Source organism: Podarcis cretensis, assembly GCF_951804945.1.
Source record: "Podarcis cretensis genome assembly, chromosome: 1".
Classification (NCBI taxonomy): domain Eukaryota; kingdom Metazoa; phylum Chordata; class Lepidosauria; order Squamata; family Lacertidae; genus Podarcis; species Podarcis cretensis.
The window spans coordinates 129,454,598-129,471,076 of NC_137170.1; the positions used below are offsets into that span (position 1 = coordinate 129,454,598).

Below are 16,479 nucleotides of genomic sequence, written 5' to 3' on the forward strand. Positions count from 1 at the left end.
CGGGGCCGGGCTGGCCGCCGCCTTCCCATAGGGGGAAACCTAACGCTCGGCTTTGCGATTGGGTTCCCGTTCCTTAGAGCCGATTGGCTCCCCTTCCCTTCCCTCCGCCCCGCGAGGAAAGGCGCTGCTGTGAGGCGAACGAAACGCGCAGGGAGTCTGCGCGGACTGGCGGCGCTCTGACCAGGCCTCTGGCGGAGTTCAGCCTCCGTGGCAGCTCGGTTCCCCTTCCCAAGGCCTGCAGTGACCCGCGACGCGGGTTCGGGTCCAGCAAGCCTCTGGGCCTTTTTTTTTTTTTTAAATATCACATTCACAAGGCGGCTTACAGTATAAAAGCGCAAAAATACACAACGTAAAAATACACGCAAAAATACGCAACGTAATAACAAAACAAACACCCCCCCCACACCTCGCCCCAGTTTAAAAGGCCATCGGTTTAAAAAGCCAAAAGCCTGATTATCAGGAAACGTTTTCGCCAGGAGCCTAAAATTGTGTCAGGAGGCCGCCGGGCGAGCCTCCCCCGGGGAGCATGTGAAAAATGGGGAGCCACTTTTCTTCTTCATCATCATTATATCATCAGCCCTTGAAGTGTTTAAAGCGACACCCTTAGCACAATGAAAGATTTCCCCTTTACCTTGCATAGCATCTAAAGAACTCGAGAGCTTGCCAGACACTTGTGGCATTTGGGGTTGTTGTTTAGTCGTTTAGTCGTGTCCACCTCTTCGTGACCCCCTGGACCAGAGCACGCCAGGCACTCCTGTCTTCCACTGCCCCCCACAGCTTGGTCAAACTCATGCTGGTAGCTTCGAGAACACTATCCAACCATCTCGTCCTCTGTTGTCCCCTTCTCTTTCCCAACATCAGGGTCTTTTCCAAGGAGTCTTCTCTTCTCATGAGGTGGCCAAAGTACAGTCAAACCTCGGGTTGAATACGCTTCGAGTTGAGCGCGTTCGAATTGCGCTCTGTGGAGCGCGTTACTTCCAGGTTTCGCCGCTTGCGCATGCACAGACGCTCAAAATGACGTCACACCAGTGGCGTAGCGTGGGTTGTCAGCACCCGGGGCAAGGCAAGTAATTTGCGCCCCCTAACCCGTGGATTTGCACCCCCTAACCCTAACCCCCAGATGTTGCGCCCGGTGCGGCCGGCCCCCCCCTGCACCCCCCACGCTACGCCACTGCGTCACACACATGCACAGAAGCGGTGAAAAGCGATGTGTGCGTGCGCAGACGTGCCGTCACTAGTTACGTTTAAGTCTAGATGCGAACGGGGCTCCAGAACGGATCCCGTTTGTATTTAGAAGTACCAGTGTATTGGAGCCTCAGCTTCAGGATCTGTCCTTCCAGTGAGCACTCAGGGCTGATTTCCTTCAGAATGGACAGGTTTGGTCCTCTTGCAGTCCATGGGACTCTCAAGAGTCTCCTCCAGCACCACAATTCAAAAGCATCAATTCTTCAGCGATCAGCCTTCTTTATGGTCCAGCTCTCTCTTCCATACATCGCTACTGGGAAAACCATAGCTTTAACTATACGGACCGTTGTTGGCAAGGTGATGTCTCTGCTTTTTAAGAAGCTGTCTAGGTTTGTCATTGCTTTTCTCCCAAATGGATCACTGCCTTGCCGTGGCGAAGGGGCTCAGTGGCGTAGCATGGGTTGTCAGCACCCGGGGCAAGGCAAGTAATTTGCACCACCTAACCCATGGATTTGCACCCCCTAACCCGTGGATTTGCGCCCCCTAACCAGTGGATTTGCGCCCCCTAACCCTAACCCCCAGATGTTGCGCCCGGTGCGGCCGGCCCCCCCTGCACCCACCACGCTACACCACTGAAGGGGCTTGAATAACTCAGAGAAGCTATGAGCTATGCTGTGCAGGGCCACCCAAGATGGACAGGTCATAGTGGAGAGTTCTGACCAAACGTGATCCACCTGGAGCAGGAACTGGCAAGCCACTCCAGTATCCCTGCCAAGAAAACTCCATGGACAAAGACAACAGGCATACACAACGTAATAACAAAACAACCCCCCCACACACACACACCTTGCTCCAGTTTAAAAGGCCATCGGTTTAAATAGCCAAAGGCCTGGTTATCAGGAAACGTTTTTGCCTGGTGCCTAAAATTGTGTCAGGAGGCCGCCAGGCAAGCCTCCCTGGGGGAGCATGTGAAAAATGGGGAGCCAGTTTTCATCATCATCATCAGCAGCAGCAGCAGCAGCAGCCCTTGAAGTGTTTAAAGCAAAATCCTTAGCACAATGAAAGATTCCCCTTTACCTTGCATAGCATCTAAAGAACTCAAAAGCTTGCCAGACATTTGTGGCATTTGGGGTTGAGGAATATAGGAACTTACCTTCTTTCTTAGCATTTCCAGCCAAGCAAGTAAGAACCTGGGGAACTACATCAGCATTATAGTTGGCTTCTTGTTCATTCAAAAGTGGCAGTCTTTAAAGGAAGGTGCTGGTTTGTGTTTCAGCACAAGGTGGCAGTGCTTACCAAGAACTATTTAAAAACTCGCTTGAATGACAAATAAGCGTTTTTTAAAAAAATATTGTTCGGTGTTCACAGCGCTTTGATTTTCTGCTGGTTGCAATTATAGCAAATACAAGGCTGTCCAAAAAATGCTATTTGGAGCAAATATCTAATCTGGACAAAATTCGGCTAGGAAGCTTGAAATGTGGACCCATTTCCAATGTCCTTAAGAGATCCTTTCCCCACAGCTGCAAATCAGCACATTTTTAAAAAAATTGTCCAGTAGCACCTTAGAGACCAACTAAGTTTGTTCTGGCTATAAGCTTTCATGTGCATGCACACTTCTTCAGATACCAAGGTACCTCAGATACTTCAGGTATCTGAAGAAGTGTGCATGCACATGAAAGCTTATACCCAGAACAAACTTAGTTGGTCTCTAAGGTGTATATTTTGCTCCCTGCTTATTTAACATATGCAGAATTCATCATGTGAAAGGCTGGGCTGGATGAATCCCTAGCTGGAATTAAAGATTGCCGGAAGAAATATCAACAACCTCAGATATGCAGATGACACAACCTTGATGGCAGATGGCAGAAAGTGAGGAGGAATTAAAGAACCTTTTAACACAAAATGGGGTTAATGTGTCCCAGAAATCACCTATGTTGAAATCTATGTTTCAGGTGACCAATGGTTTGTAGCAGATAAAAATGTGACTGACAAGGGAAGCAATTTGTTATTTTCGGTTATGCCATCACCCCCTTAAGGCAGTAGACATCCTTACCTCACACCTCCAGGAAAAGTACCCAGATATTTGATATAGGCAATGACCGATTCACGTACATGACTGTGCACACACACATCATGGCGACCCAGAAATGGCCAGAAAAGGGGGCAGTACCGGCTTAGGCACGCTCTGCTGTCGCACAGAATGACCTAGAATGCAACCCCACACAAATCAAGGGTTGCCTGTACAGTGGTACCTCAGGTTACATACGCTTCAGGTTACATATGTTTCAGGTTACAGACTCCGCTAACCCAGAAATAGTACCTCAGGCTAAGAACTTTGCTTCAGGATGAGAACAGAAATTGCGCGGCGGCAGCGAGAGGCCCCATTAGCTAAAGTGGTGCTTCAGGTTAAGAACAGTTTCAGGTTAAGAACGGACCTCCGGAACGAATTAAGTTCTTAACCCAAGGTACCACTGTACTTGCTTTGCAACTGGGAACAGCTGTTGACTGAGCAACAGTAGATAAAGGTAGCAGGCTGAAAAATGTGGATGTGGATTAATAGTATAACACATGGGATGGATCTACACACAAGAAAAAAAACTATTAATAAGTCAGAAATTATATCGTAACAAAAGAAAAAAATGCTATGTAAACATTGCTTAGAATATTATTATTATTATTATTACTGGCAGCTATCTGGTGCCATCTCTGACAAAATTCCAGGGTTCTTGATAGCCCATACCTTTGGGACTCCCCCAGGAAGTACATATGGCCACGGAAATGATGACTTTCAAGCAAATTTTAATGCTACTTCTCCTAGCTTTTTAATTACGATTCCTGAGATTTATTTATTTTTAATTTACTGGCTTCTTATTGTTTGATATATAAGCCACCTTACGAAGATTATGCCACAAGAAGGCAGGATATACATATATTTACTTCATGCTGTAGAGGACAAAATTCTGAGTGAAAGCCCTCTTGAGCAGGATAGAAATATGATTAGGCTGAAATTATAATTTGACATCTGAATTGCTCCTGTTAAAACGTTGCTCTGATAAAAAGTGCCTTCTGGATTATGCATCAGTGTTTTTAAGCTCCCCGTCTTTCAGCTTGTCCGTTTTCATGATGGTTGAATGCAAATAGTCAAAATCCTCTAATCCTAAATGAAGGAAGGTGAGATACTAATACACTTATTTTTGACAGAGTATCTGAATTTCTCTAACTTGGTTAATTTTGTTTTTAAACCACAGAGTTCACATATATTTGAATTAGTTAAAGGAACTGGAATAAAGCACATTGTGAGATGAAAGTTTTACATACATTGTATGTCTGACTGTTACAATCTTTCCCTCTGCACATTACCTTTCCATGGATCAGGGAATTCTGCAGCAAGAGATAAAAATATACTTCTGTCACTGTGTCCCACCAGTTTTGAGGGGTAGGCTTAAGAGCAAAAAGTATTTCTGAATGGCCAATGAAAGACCTGGAGTTGCCGGAATTTCCCGGACATAACCAGAATATCACAGTCAAAAGCAATGTCTGCGGAAATCCGATGTCAGTAGTGTCATTTTTGCCGGTTTTCCTTAAAATAGCTAAAAAAATGTCCAATTTATTTGCGCTTTTGCAAAAAAAAACAACCACAAGAGCTTTGGGCAATTTTTTTTAATTTAAAAAAAAAAAACCAACAAAAGAAATGCTCTCTTTGCAGCAGCTTCTCTTCATTCTAAGGGATGTAAAGCAAAATTGGGGAAGAAATACAACAGTGCCACATTTTTCCAGAAACAGCACAATATTTATTTAAACATCTTTATATATTTATATATATATCTTTTCTGCATTGCAGATTTGTTTCAATTTTATACACCTCTATTTACAATGATTTAAAATATTCTCTCTCTGGCAGGTATTTACAAGATCAACATTTCACATTTTAACAACAGTCAACAGCATTAACCAGATTCAGTAAGACAGTTAAGATAATGGCTTACATGCACCAATATAATGATCTTAAAACATGTCATCTGAGTTCTGTTAATACAAGCTATTCACAGGTTCCAGTTTAGGGTCCCCAACACCGTAAAGACTGCATTTATTACATAACCCATTTTGATTAGCATTTCAACAGCACCAGATTCTGAACGTTTTGGGTGTTATACCAACATGCATGTTCATGTTGGTGGAACATTAACATAATTCAAGTCTTTCTGCCAAATAGATTTTGTTTACAGTAAGCAGGGTAATTGCTGCCTATGCTCCTTTTGCGAACGAGGTAAAACAGGTTACATAATGCCGAAAAAGTAAAAATCCTTCAAAAATCTTAGTTCAGAAGTAAACCTTTGTATGAGAGAAAATAAAGGGTGGGGGGGATGCTTTCGATAGCTAAACATTATACAACAGCTTTTAAAATGATTGCAATTCCTGCAGGATAATAAGATTCAAACGGTTAATGGTAAATTGGGTGTTCCTATTACAAACATTAAAAATCCAGCGAAAACTCCTTTCGCAACTTGTTAAATAATAATAGAAGTCCCACCCCAATCGAGACTTCCGTGTAACTTATAGTTTGGAAACTGCTTTCCAAATAATAGCCAGAACAAAATTACTAATGCCCTTCCCACAAATTTCTACACTAATGGTGAGACACTGTAAAAAGTATTTTTACAAGAGAACAGTTCTCTCCCTCCCTCTCACATACACACGTTCAAACACTCATGACTATTTTTCATGAACTCCCACCCCACCCCTGAATGATCCTTAAATCAGCAGGTTAAAAAAGATACACACTCACATTCATTATAAATAAAATTTCAAGTCAAAGAGAAAGTTGGGTAAACTCAGTGAAACACAGTTTTTTTTTACTTTCTCCAATTTCAAGTCCTGCTAAATTTTGTTTTATAAAGACTTGGAGTAATTGTTGAACTAGGAGGGCTGTTAACTATAGAAGTCCTTACTCAGGGCCAGAAAAGAAAGAATATTGGTCCCATCTGAATTAAAGCACCAAAGAGTGTTCTACTGTAATTTTATCTGGTACCAACATATAATTCAATGTATAATTATTTTAATTTTTCAACATCTAGCACATGAGATAACTGTTTTGAAGTCATCTTTTAAAACAAATGACAAAAGCAGAAATATACCAACATTCTACTGTGCTCACTAAAATATATCTACCTTGCAAATTAAATTATGAAAATGAAACAGCTTATTAACACAACTGACTTTGTTAAGAAATATGCAAAATGATAAACTATTCCTAAGCACTTTGTCTAACATTATTTTTGGAAAAGGCCAGTAGGCAGTTCTGAGAACTCTGCTTTAAAAGTTAGTCTACTGAAGACTGGACACATTTTTAACACAAATTCTTCAGGAATTTACAAAAACACACACAAAAAGTTATACCCCCCAACCCTGCACCCATCCTAGATACTATATTTTCTACTTCTAAATATGACTACATAACGTATTGTGATTTATGCAATTCCAAGCCTCAGTCCTGATAACCACAAGGAATTTCAGTAAATATATATTTAAAATGGCTATTATCTACATAGTTTGCTCCTGCGTTTTTAAAAATTGTGATTCTGGAGTTAGCTTGGAATTTACAAATGATGAAAATGGCTAAACATACATACACAAACACCATGCTCTCTGGAATTCTTCAAGTCTGATGAATACATTCTGCTCCACCAAACCTAGGCATCCCCCCCCCCCATTATTTTAGGGCAGAGCATTTATTACTCAATTTACTTGCTGCACATAAAGTTAAAATACTAAATAGAATTATAAACAGTGACTGCAATCCAACACCTGTAAAAATAATTCTGAGAGCTCAAGCAGAGTTTAGATTAGTTTGCTTCAAAACAGAACACGGTTGTAAAAGCTAAAGTTTCAATTGTGGCTTACTGGATGTCAGTTTTGAGTGTGGTATTTCTTAATACTTAGAAATTAAATTGGCAAGCACTTGAGTGATTCTAAATTATCTTTGGATCCCAAACAACAAAAAAGTAACAAGCTTCATATTGATAATCGCAGTAGGACAATCTAGACAATTTTCAAATCAGTAAGTGATCTAGTTCCATTGACTCAACAAGGTGCGAAGCACTGATCTTTCCTTGATGCCCATTAAATAAATGAATGCTTTACTTTCTCTAGATTTATCTGTTTTAATATTTATCTGTATAAAACTAGGTAAGATTTGTTAAAACTGTTGGAATGAAGCAGATTAACTGGGAATTAACCCAAACAGAGGTTTGCAAAAATAAATTGAGCCTATGGGCATTAGTTTATTTAATGTATTTAATACTAGATAACGCATCAACTCAACAGTATTTGACATGGATTGAAATTTCCCAGCTTACACTTTGAGTACTAAAGACAGTTTATAATTGCAGCGTTTTCCATCTTCTTGTAAGATGTTAAGAAACAAAACATCTGAAATTTTGATCCAAATATTATTATTTTTAGGTTTGACCATTCTTTCAGTATGTTTTACAGTCTGTCTAATATCCTGAACTGTTTATTGTTGCTGTGTGTGAGTTCTGAAGGGGAAATCATCTTAGCTTAAAACCATGGCCAGAGGGGTAGCATTCCCACCCTAAAATGAGTACTTTCGAACCTAATTTTAATCAACCGTAAAAAATCTTTTAACTTACAGGTAAACACTGATAAAAATGAAAAGGCAAACCTTAACTTTTTTTGGAGGCAAGAAAATATTACGGTTATATTTACATATTGCATACAAACAACTGAGGCAATCGATTGTCAACCCATGACAAATGTACCTATTTGCATACACTCATCCAATAAGGGGGTGACCAGTCCTTCAACCCTGCAATTCTACTGTTCACAAAATAGTGCAAATAAAATTGTTTGAAAACATTGTGATTTTCCTTACTTCGATGGCAAAATATATAAACTTGCCAAGCTTAAATCTAGGAAGAGAAACATGATAATTAGAGCATCTACTACATGTATCAGACACTGACTGGATTTGAAAAACTTATGTTAATACATATCCACTGTGATACGAATTCATCACTTCCATATGGAACTTTAGTTTCACGCTGATAATCATTTTAAGAACTGAACCGAAGTCCTGCCCTTAAGTTGCACACTTCAGATGTACAATAATACACTTTCATTCTCAATACAGTGCTTAATGTTGTTTGATAGCTAGCCACTACATCTCACACTGTTGCCTGCAGCATGAAACGATAGCTCCCTTACCCAATATCCAAACGTAACTAAAATAAGACCGCTTGCAATTGTATGTTCACCTTTCCTCATGTATAAATCCTGGGCAAAATTAAAAGCAGGATATTATTTAATTGTGGGACTGTTCGGAAGTAACATTATTCCACCCTAGAGGTTTGCAAGTGAAAATTGTTGCATTGAACTGTGATCCTAACATCTCCCGCTCACAGACTTTTCCTGCAAAATCTCACATGAACATCACATTTTCAGCTAACACATGTCCTGCTCATATTCCTCCGCAAGGTACCTTCAGTTTAAACACAAGATGTGAAAGTGTAAAACCACACTCTAAAAAGCAGAAGCTGTGACAATAACAGTAATTACGGGGGAAAGGGCTTTAAATGCAAATACTGTTTTTGTCACGAGTTATCAGGAAGTGACTTAAAATACGCTGAAAACAGCTCGTAAGGCAAATGATCAATCAGAGTTCATTTGACAACTCTGGCCTTTCCACATCAATTCAATGCTGTATCATTTCAGTTCAATTCGTTTCTTGAGAAAGCACAGTGGCTCAATGAAGACCTAGTATTTCTCTATTTTCTTAAGATGATTAAAATATTGGGAGCTTCCTTGGGGGCACAAGCACTTGGGCTCCTTCTCTGTGTCCTCCTTCCTTTTCAGCATTTTGCTAGCATAGTTTCTGTGTCAAGTTGAATGCTCACCCCAAGTCAGGTTTTAAGCCAGCAACTAAAAGCTAGTGTTTGACTCTCTGTATACTTTTGGTATTGTATTAATATTTCTAAAATACATTATAGATACTCAAAACACTCCCAAGAACTAGTGTGCCACCAAATCCAGAAATAAACTAAAGTGGGTGGGATTTTAGCAGAAAGGAGGAAGAGGAGAGCGTGCAAAAGTCAAGGTGCTAAGAGGAAAGGAACACACTTTGGCTAACTCCCAGTATCAAACATGGATTTTTTAAAAAAATGAGTGGGGAGGGTAGAGATGTTACATCTATATTGAGCCAGTACTTAAAAGCACCAGACAGTGCAGGTTTTCGACAGAACTTTGGAACACCATAGCATGGAGCAGCAGATACACCAACAGACGCTCAAACAGCACCAACATGGACCCGTTAAAACGACTGCTTGATACCAGCAGGTGACACACAAACACACACCGTTAAGAAAAGACGCTCAGCAGCATTTATCTGTTACAGAACATACTATAAAGATCCTCGGGGGACAAGGAAAGCATACCACTTGAACCCACAATATGGGGAAAGTGCATATTAAAACAGGGATAGAATCTGAATTGCGTCAAAAGAGGACAATAAAGGGAATTTAAGAAGAAGAAGAAGAAGAGCAGCAAGCAAATATTAGATTCATGCCAGAAGGCACTAAAAACAAAAGAACCAAGTACAATATGTTTCTACTGCACAACAAAAAAAAAGAACCAATTTGGGTTTCAGCAGCCTTATCTGAGACAACCTCTATCCCACACACAAACATTATATATAATTTATTAATTTTTTTGTAATTTTAATGTGCTAAAGATACACAACATCTTTTGGTTTTCATTTTAATAAGCAATAAAGACTTATTGTTAAACACATTCAAACTTGATAGCAGGACTACCACCCATTGGGATGCATAATACGCATTTCTGCACTTTGTGTACATGCCATTACAAATCAGAATAGGCTGGCACGTTCTTTCAAAACTCGTATGAACATCTCACTTCTGTGTCTTTCAGAAAGAAAAAGTACAAACAACCGATTTGGTCCTCAGCACACGTCAGCCAAGGGAAGGGGACAGGACGCTTTTTGGAACTCCAATTCCCATCAGCCTCAGCCAACATAACCAATGATCAGGGACGATGGGAAAAATAGTAAAAAGCAGCTGAAAAAGCTCAGGTCCCCCAGCCCTGCTTTACAATAATATAAATTTCCTCTCTTTTGACTAAGATTCCCTTTTTTGGCTTCATTTGTGTAGACTACATAGAGTGGGATCCTAAAAAGGTACTCAAGATGTGCCTATGAGCTTGGTCATACACAGTGGTTTTTATTTTTAAATTTCCAGTTTAATTGCAACCAGAGCTATCCCCACCATGGCCATGATCCACAATTTTCTTTTAAAAGCTCCCTCCATTTCAAACATGGTATGACAGGTGGGATGGTGAGTTGTTGTTTACCAAACCCAAAGCCTAAGGAACTAGTCATGCAGCCTTTGGGGACCTGGCTATAGTTTCTGCTATTTTTTAAAAAGGAAGTGTTTCTATAGAACAATAATTGAGAGTGGATCCCATCAGTATGCTAGAAAATTAAGAGGTGTGATCAGGCCCCTTTCACCAGTCTATGGAACATAAGCACTTTCTGAAGTACTGTACTGACTTCAGAGCCAAAAGAAGTCTAGCCGACACCTTACACACTGCTTAGTTATTACTTTGGATATTTATTAGTTGCATTTAATCACAAGTGAACCTTCCTGAGTTTCAATTATACGGGATTGGATTCAGACTAATTTAGTTGAACTCAGGTCTCATGGAAATCAAGGTAATAACTTTGTCATTAAAAGTCCCACTGCTTTGAATGGGAACTAAGTGTAAATAACTTTCTCTAGATCCATCCCTTAGTATGTAATGGTTCAACATTAGTTTAGCTTCAGTAAGAACCCTTTACAGAACTGCCATAAGTCTTACAGCAATTGTACAAAACAACATTGCTATTAGGTAGGCTAGGTCCTTTTGAAAAAGTGGAATTTTAAAGTTATGAGTCCGGGAAGCAAGAGAGCAGCAGAATTGGAAGTTGTCAATTATATTTAAAAAATTGTTTTCATTATTATTTAGCAGAGTAATGGCACTTTGTAGTTCTAAATATCATAGTCTTTATTCTCTCTAAAAATAACCTATTGTTTCTACTCCTCCCAACCTTCCTCTCCAATGTAATGAACCCAAAATGCCAGAGTTGGGAGACAGAACTTAACAGCTTTTTCTTAGATTAATAACCTGCACATTTCCAGATCAATGTACAAGGGATAAAGGGGCAAAATTCCCCCTTTTGCTGTTGATGTATACACAAGACTGTCCAAAACATGATGAATACTTTTCTTTAGAATAAGAAATGCAATTTAAAGCAGTGATCTACAGCGTAAACGCCAAATATTGCCCACACACCAGTCACATGCATTCAAAATTAGTTTCAATTGTACGAGTTCCCAGATTAATAGAGGGAAGAGGATTCCACCTCACCCCTTACATTAGCTAGATGAAATAGTCACAACTGCAATAGATTAATCAAAATATAGGCAGTGAGTTGTTAGCCTTCTGGGAGATAGGACTGCCAAAACGCCATTGTTTGGGCAAAGGTTTTAAGAAGATTCAGTCACCTATGTTTCCTGCAGCCATTGGCTCTGTTCCTGGCATATCTTTCTGGAGAACATTCTGTATTTACCGCAGATATCCGAGTCTATTCTGGGACTAAATTTAGTCACACCACAGCAAGCGGCCTCTCTTCATCTGCAGTTTCTTGTTCATTTCAAAGAATATCAACTTACAAAAATAGTTTCTTTCAAAAGGAGCAGTGCTGAATAGCAATTTCTGGGTAAGCCTGTGTGCTCCTTTTCTACTTCTCACTTATTTTGAACATAATTTATCTTTCAGGAAGTCCTGGCATATAGGCAAATCAACCCTGTGTCCTGGACGGGGAAGACATGTAACATGAAATATGGCTACAACGCCATTAAAAGTGCATTGTAACCTACACTGTCTACTTACAGCCCACTCTTTCGGAGGAGGCAACAACTTGGAAAACGTGCATGTCTCAATTGCTGAACGTGAAGTGTTTGGGGAGGAAGAATAGAGGATGGTAGAGAGGGAGGACTGCTCTCGTTTTCATGACAAAGTGCATTCAGACAGCCACCAGGAGCAATGGCAGCGTTTCCCTCCCTCGGAATTGATTGCACTAACTCAGAGGTCCAAAGTCCTATTAGAATCTCTGAGGCACTCCTGGTTCTAAGAGACAAAAAGTCACAGTCCAGTAGTCTTTGCAGAACTGTAGATTGAGAAAGCTAACCCGTTTCTATTTCTCAAAAAAAAGCCAAAGCTTCATTTTCATAGGGATCACATTCACCATTTCCTCCGATCTTCTCAAAACTCACAGTGTTGAAATGGGACTGATCAGCCTACAATGGATTGCACATCACCCAAGGAGAAAGGAAGGCATGGAAAAGGCATAAAGTACATCTTATACTTGCTTCACAACAAGATTTAGGGAGGGCAAGGGGGGGGGTTGGAACATGAGGTTTTATTGCTGTTTCAGTACAAAATATAGTATGACATCTAAAATGAATTGAACAAGATCACAAAAGCCAGGATTTTCACACTATAGGATGATGGTTGCTGTTGTTGCTCAACGAGGAATTGGGTAAAAGGGGAAAGTGGAGGAAGGACAACGAAGTTAAACCTGGGATATGAGTTGCATATTGAAACTTGGGGATCGGGACTGCTTGGTCAGAGGAGCTCCTGGCGAGATGACATCTTTGCCATTTCCAGCTTGGCCTAAGCGGTCCTCCTGTAGACTAATGGTCGAAAACCGATTGGTGTTGCCAGCTGCTAAGTTAGTAACACCCTCACCGCCAATACCAACTCCTGAACCCCCTTGACTGCCATTCACATAGTCAAATGATTTACTGGAAGAAGCACTAGCAGTCCGAATCAGGCTCGCGCTATTGGCTTTTGGCACCACCTGCCCAGCAGGCAGGCTCAAGTGTTTCTTTGTAGGAGTCATTTCAATTGCATCTGTACTGAGGTCAATAGACTGGTTCAGGTACTGCTTACGGGCAGATTCTCGAGGGCTCTCCGTGGATTTGGTAGGTGTGGAAATCTCCTTATCCTTGGCTGAACGCCCACTCACTCCTTTCCTTAAGCTGCCCCTTTGAGATGTGGATGAAAGTTTGGCTCCAACTGGCTGGCTGCTCAGGGACGCCCCAGATGAAAATCCTTCATCAGCATCATTAAGATTCACAGATTCTTCTCTTCCATTGACACCCTCACCATCTAAAAACCCAAAAGAAATCAGATTGAGAAACAAAACCATCATGGTACAAATTTTACAACATTTCTACGACTGCACCTAGAACATTTCTTCACAAATTTGTGTTTTATTCTGTGACTTAACTCTCCTAATAAACATGGTTAGGATTGAAAACACAATATATTTTTTTTTCTGTCAAAGCCCAGAAGATCCATACAAGGCTGAAGTCTTGAAACACACTTACTCAGAGGGATTACTTCTGAGTAAAGGTTATTAGAATTGTTCTGGGTGGCTACAATTTCCAACAAATTACGTTCCATTGATAATACTCTGCATCCTACTTAAATTTTCAATGGTTATGGCCAAACTAGACATTCAGTGGACATAATTGCATTTAACATGTTTATTTTCCCTTCTAAACAACAGTTGTGATGGGCCAACTAAGATTCAGATCAAGGCACACAGGAAGAGGGGAGTTTAATCCTTCCCTTCGCCATAGTCACGATGAAAATCACCAGAGGAAGCATCTGCTTTCAGTGGGAAGGGAGTTTCTTAGAAGGACAAAATAGACACAAGAAATACAATCACACATTTACCAGCACACCTAGTTAGCCCCTTAAAAGCTACTACCAATACAATAGAGCACTTTTACCCAAGTTATCAAAGTCCTTCATGTAATATTCCTGATCTTAGAATTGTTTCTTATATCAATGACACTGTAGTGCTACTTCCAACACATAAGCATCTAAAAATGGACTGTGAAGATGAAGGTACATAACCAGCTTGGACAGGTACCAACACTTTGAGATACCCAGTGCAGCCTGGCAATATCTGCTTCTCTCTCTCTCTCTCTCGGCTAGTTATAAATTCATTCATTAGATATGATAGAGGAAGTCACTGGCTCCATACGTCAAGACTGAACTGAACAGATCCACACCTCCTAGACCATCATGGGAGTCAGAACAAACCTATGCACTCAGTTCTGAATTTTTCAGCCATGTTCCTGGTACAATCAGTTCTTATGAGGTGGTCCAAGAGCTGCCTTGAACATTTTCAAGGTAACAGCTGTTCCAAGCAACTAGTAAACCTGGCTCCTGCCAGGACCCACAGCAACCCCACTGAAGATGAGGCAGCAAATGCCACCAGGCTGGGAGGGCATACTGAAATACCGTACAGACACTGTACGTGAAAAGAGATTACTGTCCTTATAGGACTTATGTGTTGAAGGAATGTTTTGGTGCCATTAATATAAGAATGCATGCTATGTGTTTTGCTTTTGTGAATTTTAGTGAGGGTTTTAAAAATATATATATATATAGCAAACAGGAAAATGGAAAAGATTTAGGAAACAAAAGCAAAATGACACGGATTAGATGCTGACTGGCCAGTTTATCCCCTGTATTCATTCTTCCTGAAACCAATATTATAGTTCCAGATGTGCGTGACTTAAGGTAGAATCTCACTATATTGTCGTTTCTATGAAAGTGCCATTGTAAATACTTTTATGGGGCTACTGCTAAACACAGGGCTCATACCTTTTCAAAGCAACTTGACTCGCTACATGATTTGTCTGTTGTGCCAGCACTAACTGCTGGAAACATGCAACACTGGCATGAAACCTCCATTTGAGGCAATCCACATGGTGAGCAGTTTTCAACTGTCAATGCTATAAGTGTGGAATTAGCGCCACATGGAAGCATCTCCAGCCTCATCTCCATCTAGGTGGGTAATAAGAAGAATTGCCACCTTTGGGAGCATTCCTGCATCATCCATACTGTAGTATCCTTCTGTAGCTGATGTTGTAGCTTCCAACCCACTAACTGGAAATCACTGCCCTAACTCAATTTTCATAATTATGCAGCATTCCTCAGTTTTATCAGGTGGTTCCTAATATATCCTGTCTTTCATCTCTTCTCCTCGGTAAGATTACCATATTGGCAGATTTTTAAATCTAGTATTAAATTCAACTTTCAAGGAACACACAACATTATACACACTGAAGGGGTATTTTCTGTTCTTTTCTAAGCAGAATTTATTCAGCTCGTCTTTATAAATATTAACATAACATTGCCCTGCGAAACGCAACAAAATTAGAAAGCAGCCTGTCGCACATTTCCATACAATGCTTCCCATATAACAAAGAGGACATTTAAAGAAAACGAGTGCACATGGTATTATTTACACATATAAATACAAAAGCCATTTAATACATACCTAGAACAGAACACCCTGAAAACAAAAGCACCCCTTTATCAGACGCAACATTTACATTCTTTGAGATCATCATGCAAAGCCAGATGACAGTGCATTTGGTTGAACAGCAGCAGCTGCCACCAACACCACCTCTCTCAAGCCTTTCTTATTCTAATGGATATTGTGAAAGTTGCATGGAGAAGCTCCAGAACTACATGGCGGAAGTTCTCCATAAGTGCAACTGAAGTCTCGTGATAATTTTGCAACGTACTCGAAATTAAATGGTTTGAACCTGCAAGATGGCAGACCTGCAACAATAATTGAGGAATTAAGACCATGGTATCCATTCCGCTGGGAGAAAAGAGTCAAGAGAGGCTCGGTGGCAGCTTTTGGGAGGCTACCACCATGCAGAGGTCCAAGCAGCTCAGCAGTGATCAAGAGTGAAAAACAGACAAGACAACATGCAGGGTAGTACCTTTCAAGCCAAAACCCAGACACTCCAATGAGGTTTCTGAGCAATTTGCTTAACTAAGTTACTATTCAGTATCCACCCTCCTACTTCCTTTCTGGCCTCAATCAAAACAAGGAAGCCAAGGGAAATGCACAGCTTTCTTCTCCCACAGAAAATGAAAAACAAGAGTTATTTAACAAAGCCTAGAGAGGCAGCAAAATGTTTGTCACAACAATAAAACAAAAAAATCAGAAGCATGTAGCGGAGGCCTGTTTTTGTCATACTGAAATATTTTTATTTTTGACTCTCCACACTATCACCTTCTGGTTTTTTTGTCCAATGGCCACAAACCACTAACCAAAACCTGCTGTCAATATCACACCTTTCCATATAGACATTACTATTCCACTTCTTGTTAACTTGCAGT

The 16,479-nt window shown here is 40.5% G+C and overlaps 1 protein-coding gene across 2 annotated transcripts in view; it reads right to left on the reverse strand.

The window, feature by feature from the left end:
- Positions 1 to 11,194: 11,194 nt before the first annotated feature.
- Positions 11,195 to 16,479, reverse strand: part of HYCC2 (hyccin PI4KA lipid kinase complex subunit 2) — a 41,662-nt gene continuing 36,377 nt past the window's right edge. For both annotated transcript variants that reach the window (XM_079979120.1, XM_079979119.1), the window contains one exon: positions 11,195 to 13,431. In XM_079979120.1, coding sequence (XP_079835246.1) covers positions 12,833 to 13,431 — 599 coding nt within the window. In that variant the 3' untranslated portion in view covers positions 11,195 to 12,832. The remainder of the gene's footprint in view (positions 13,432 to 16,479) is intronic.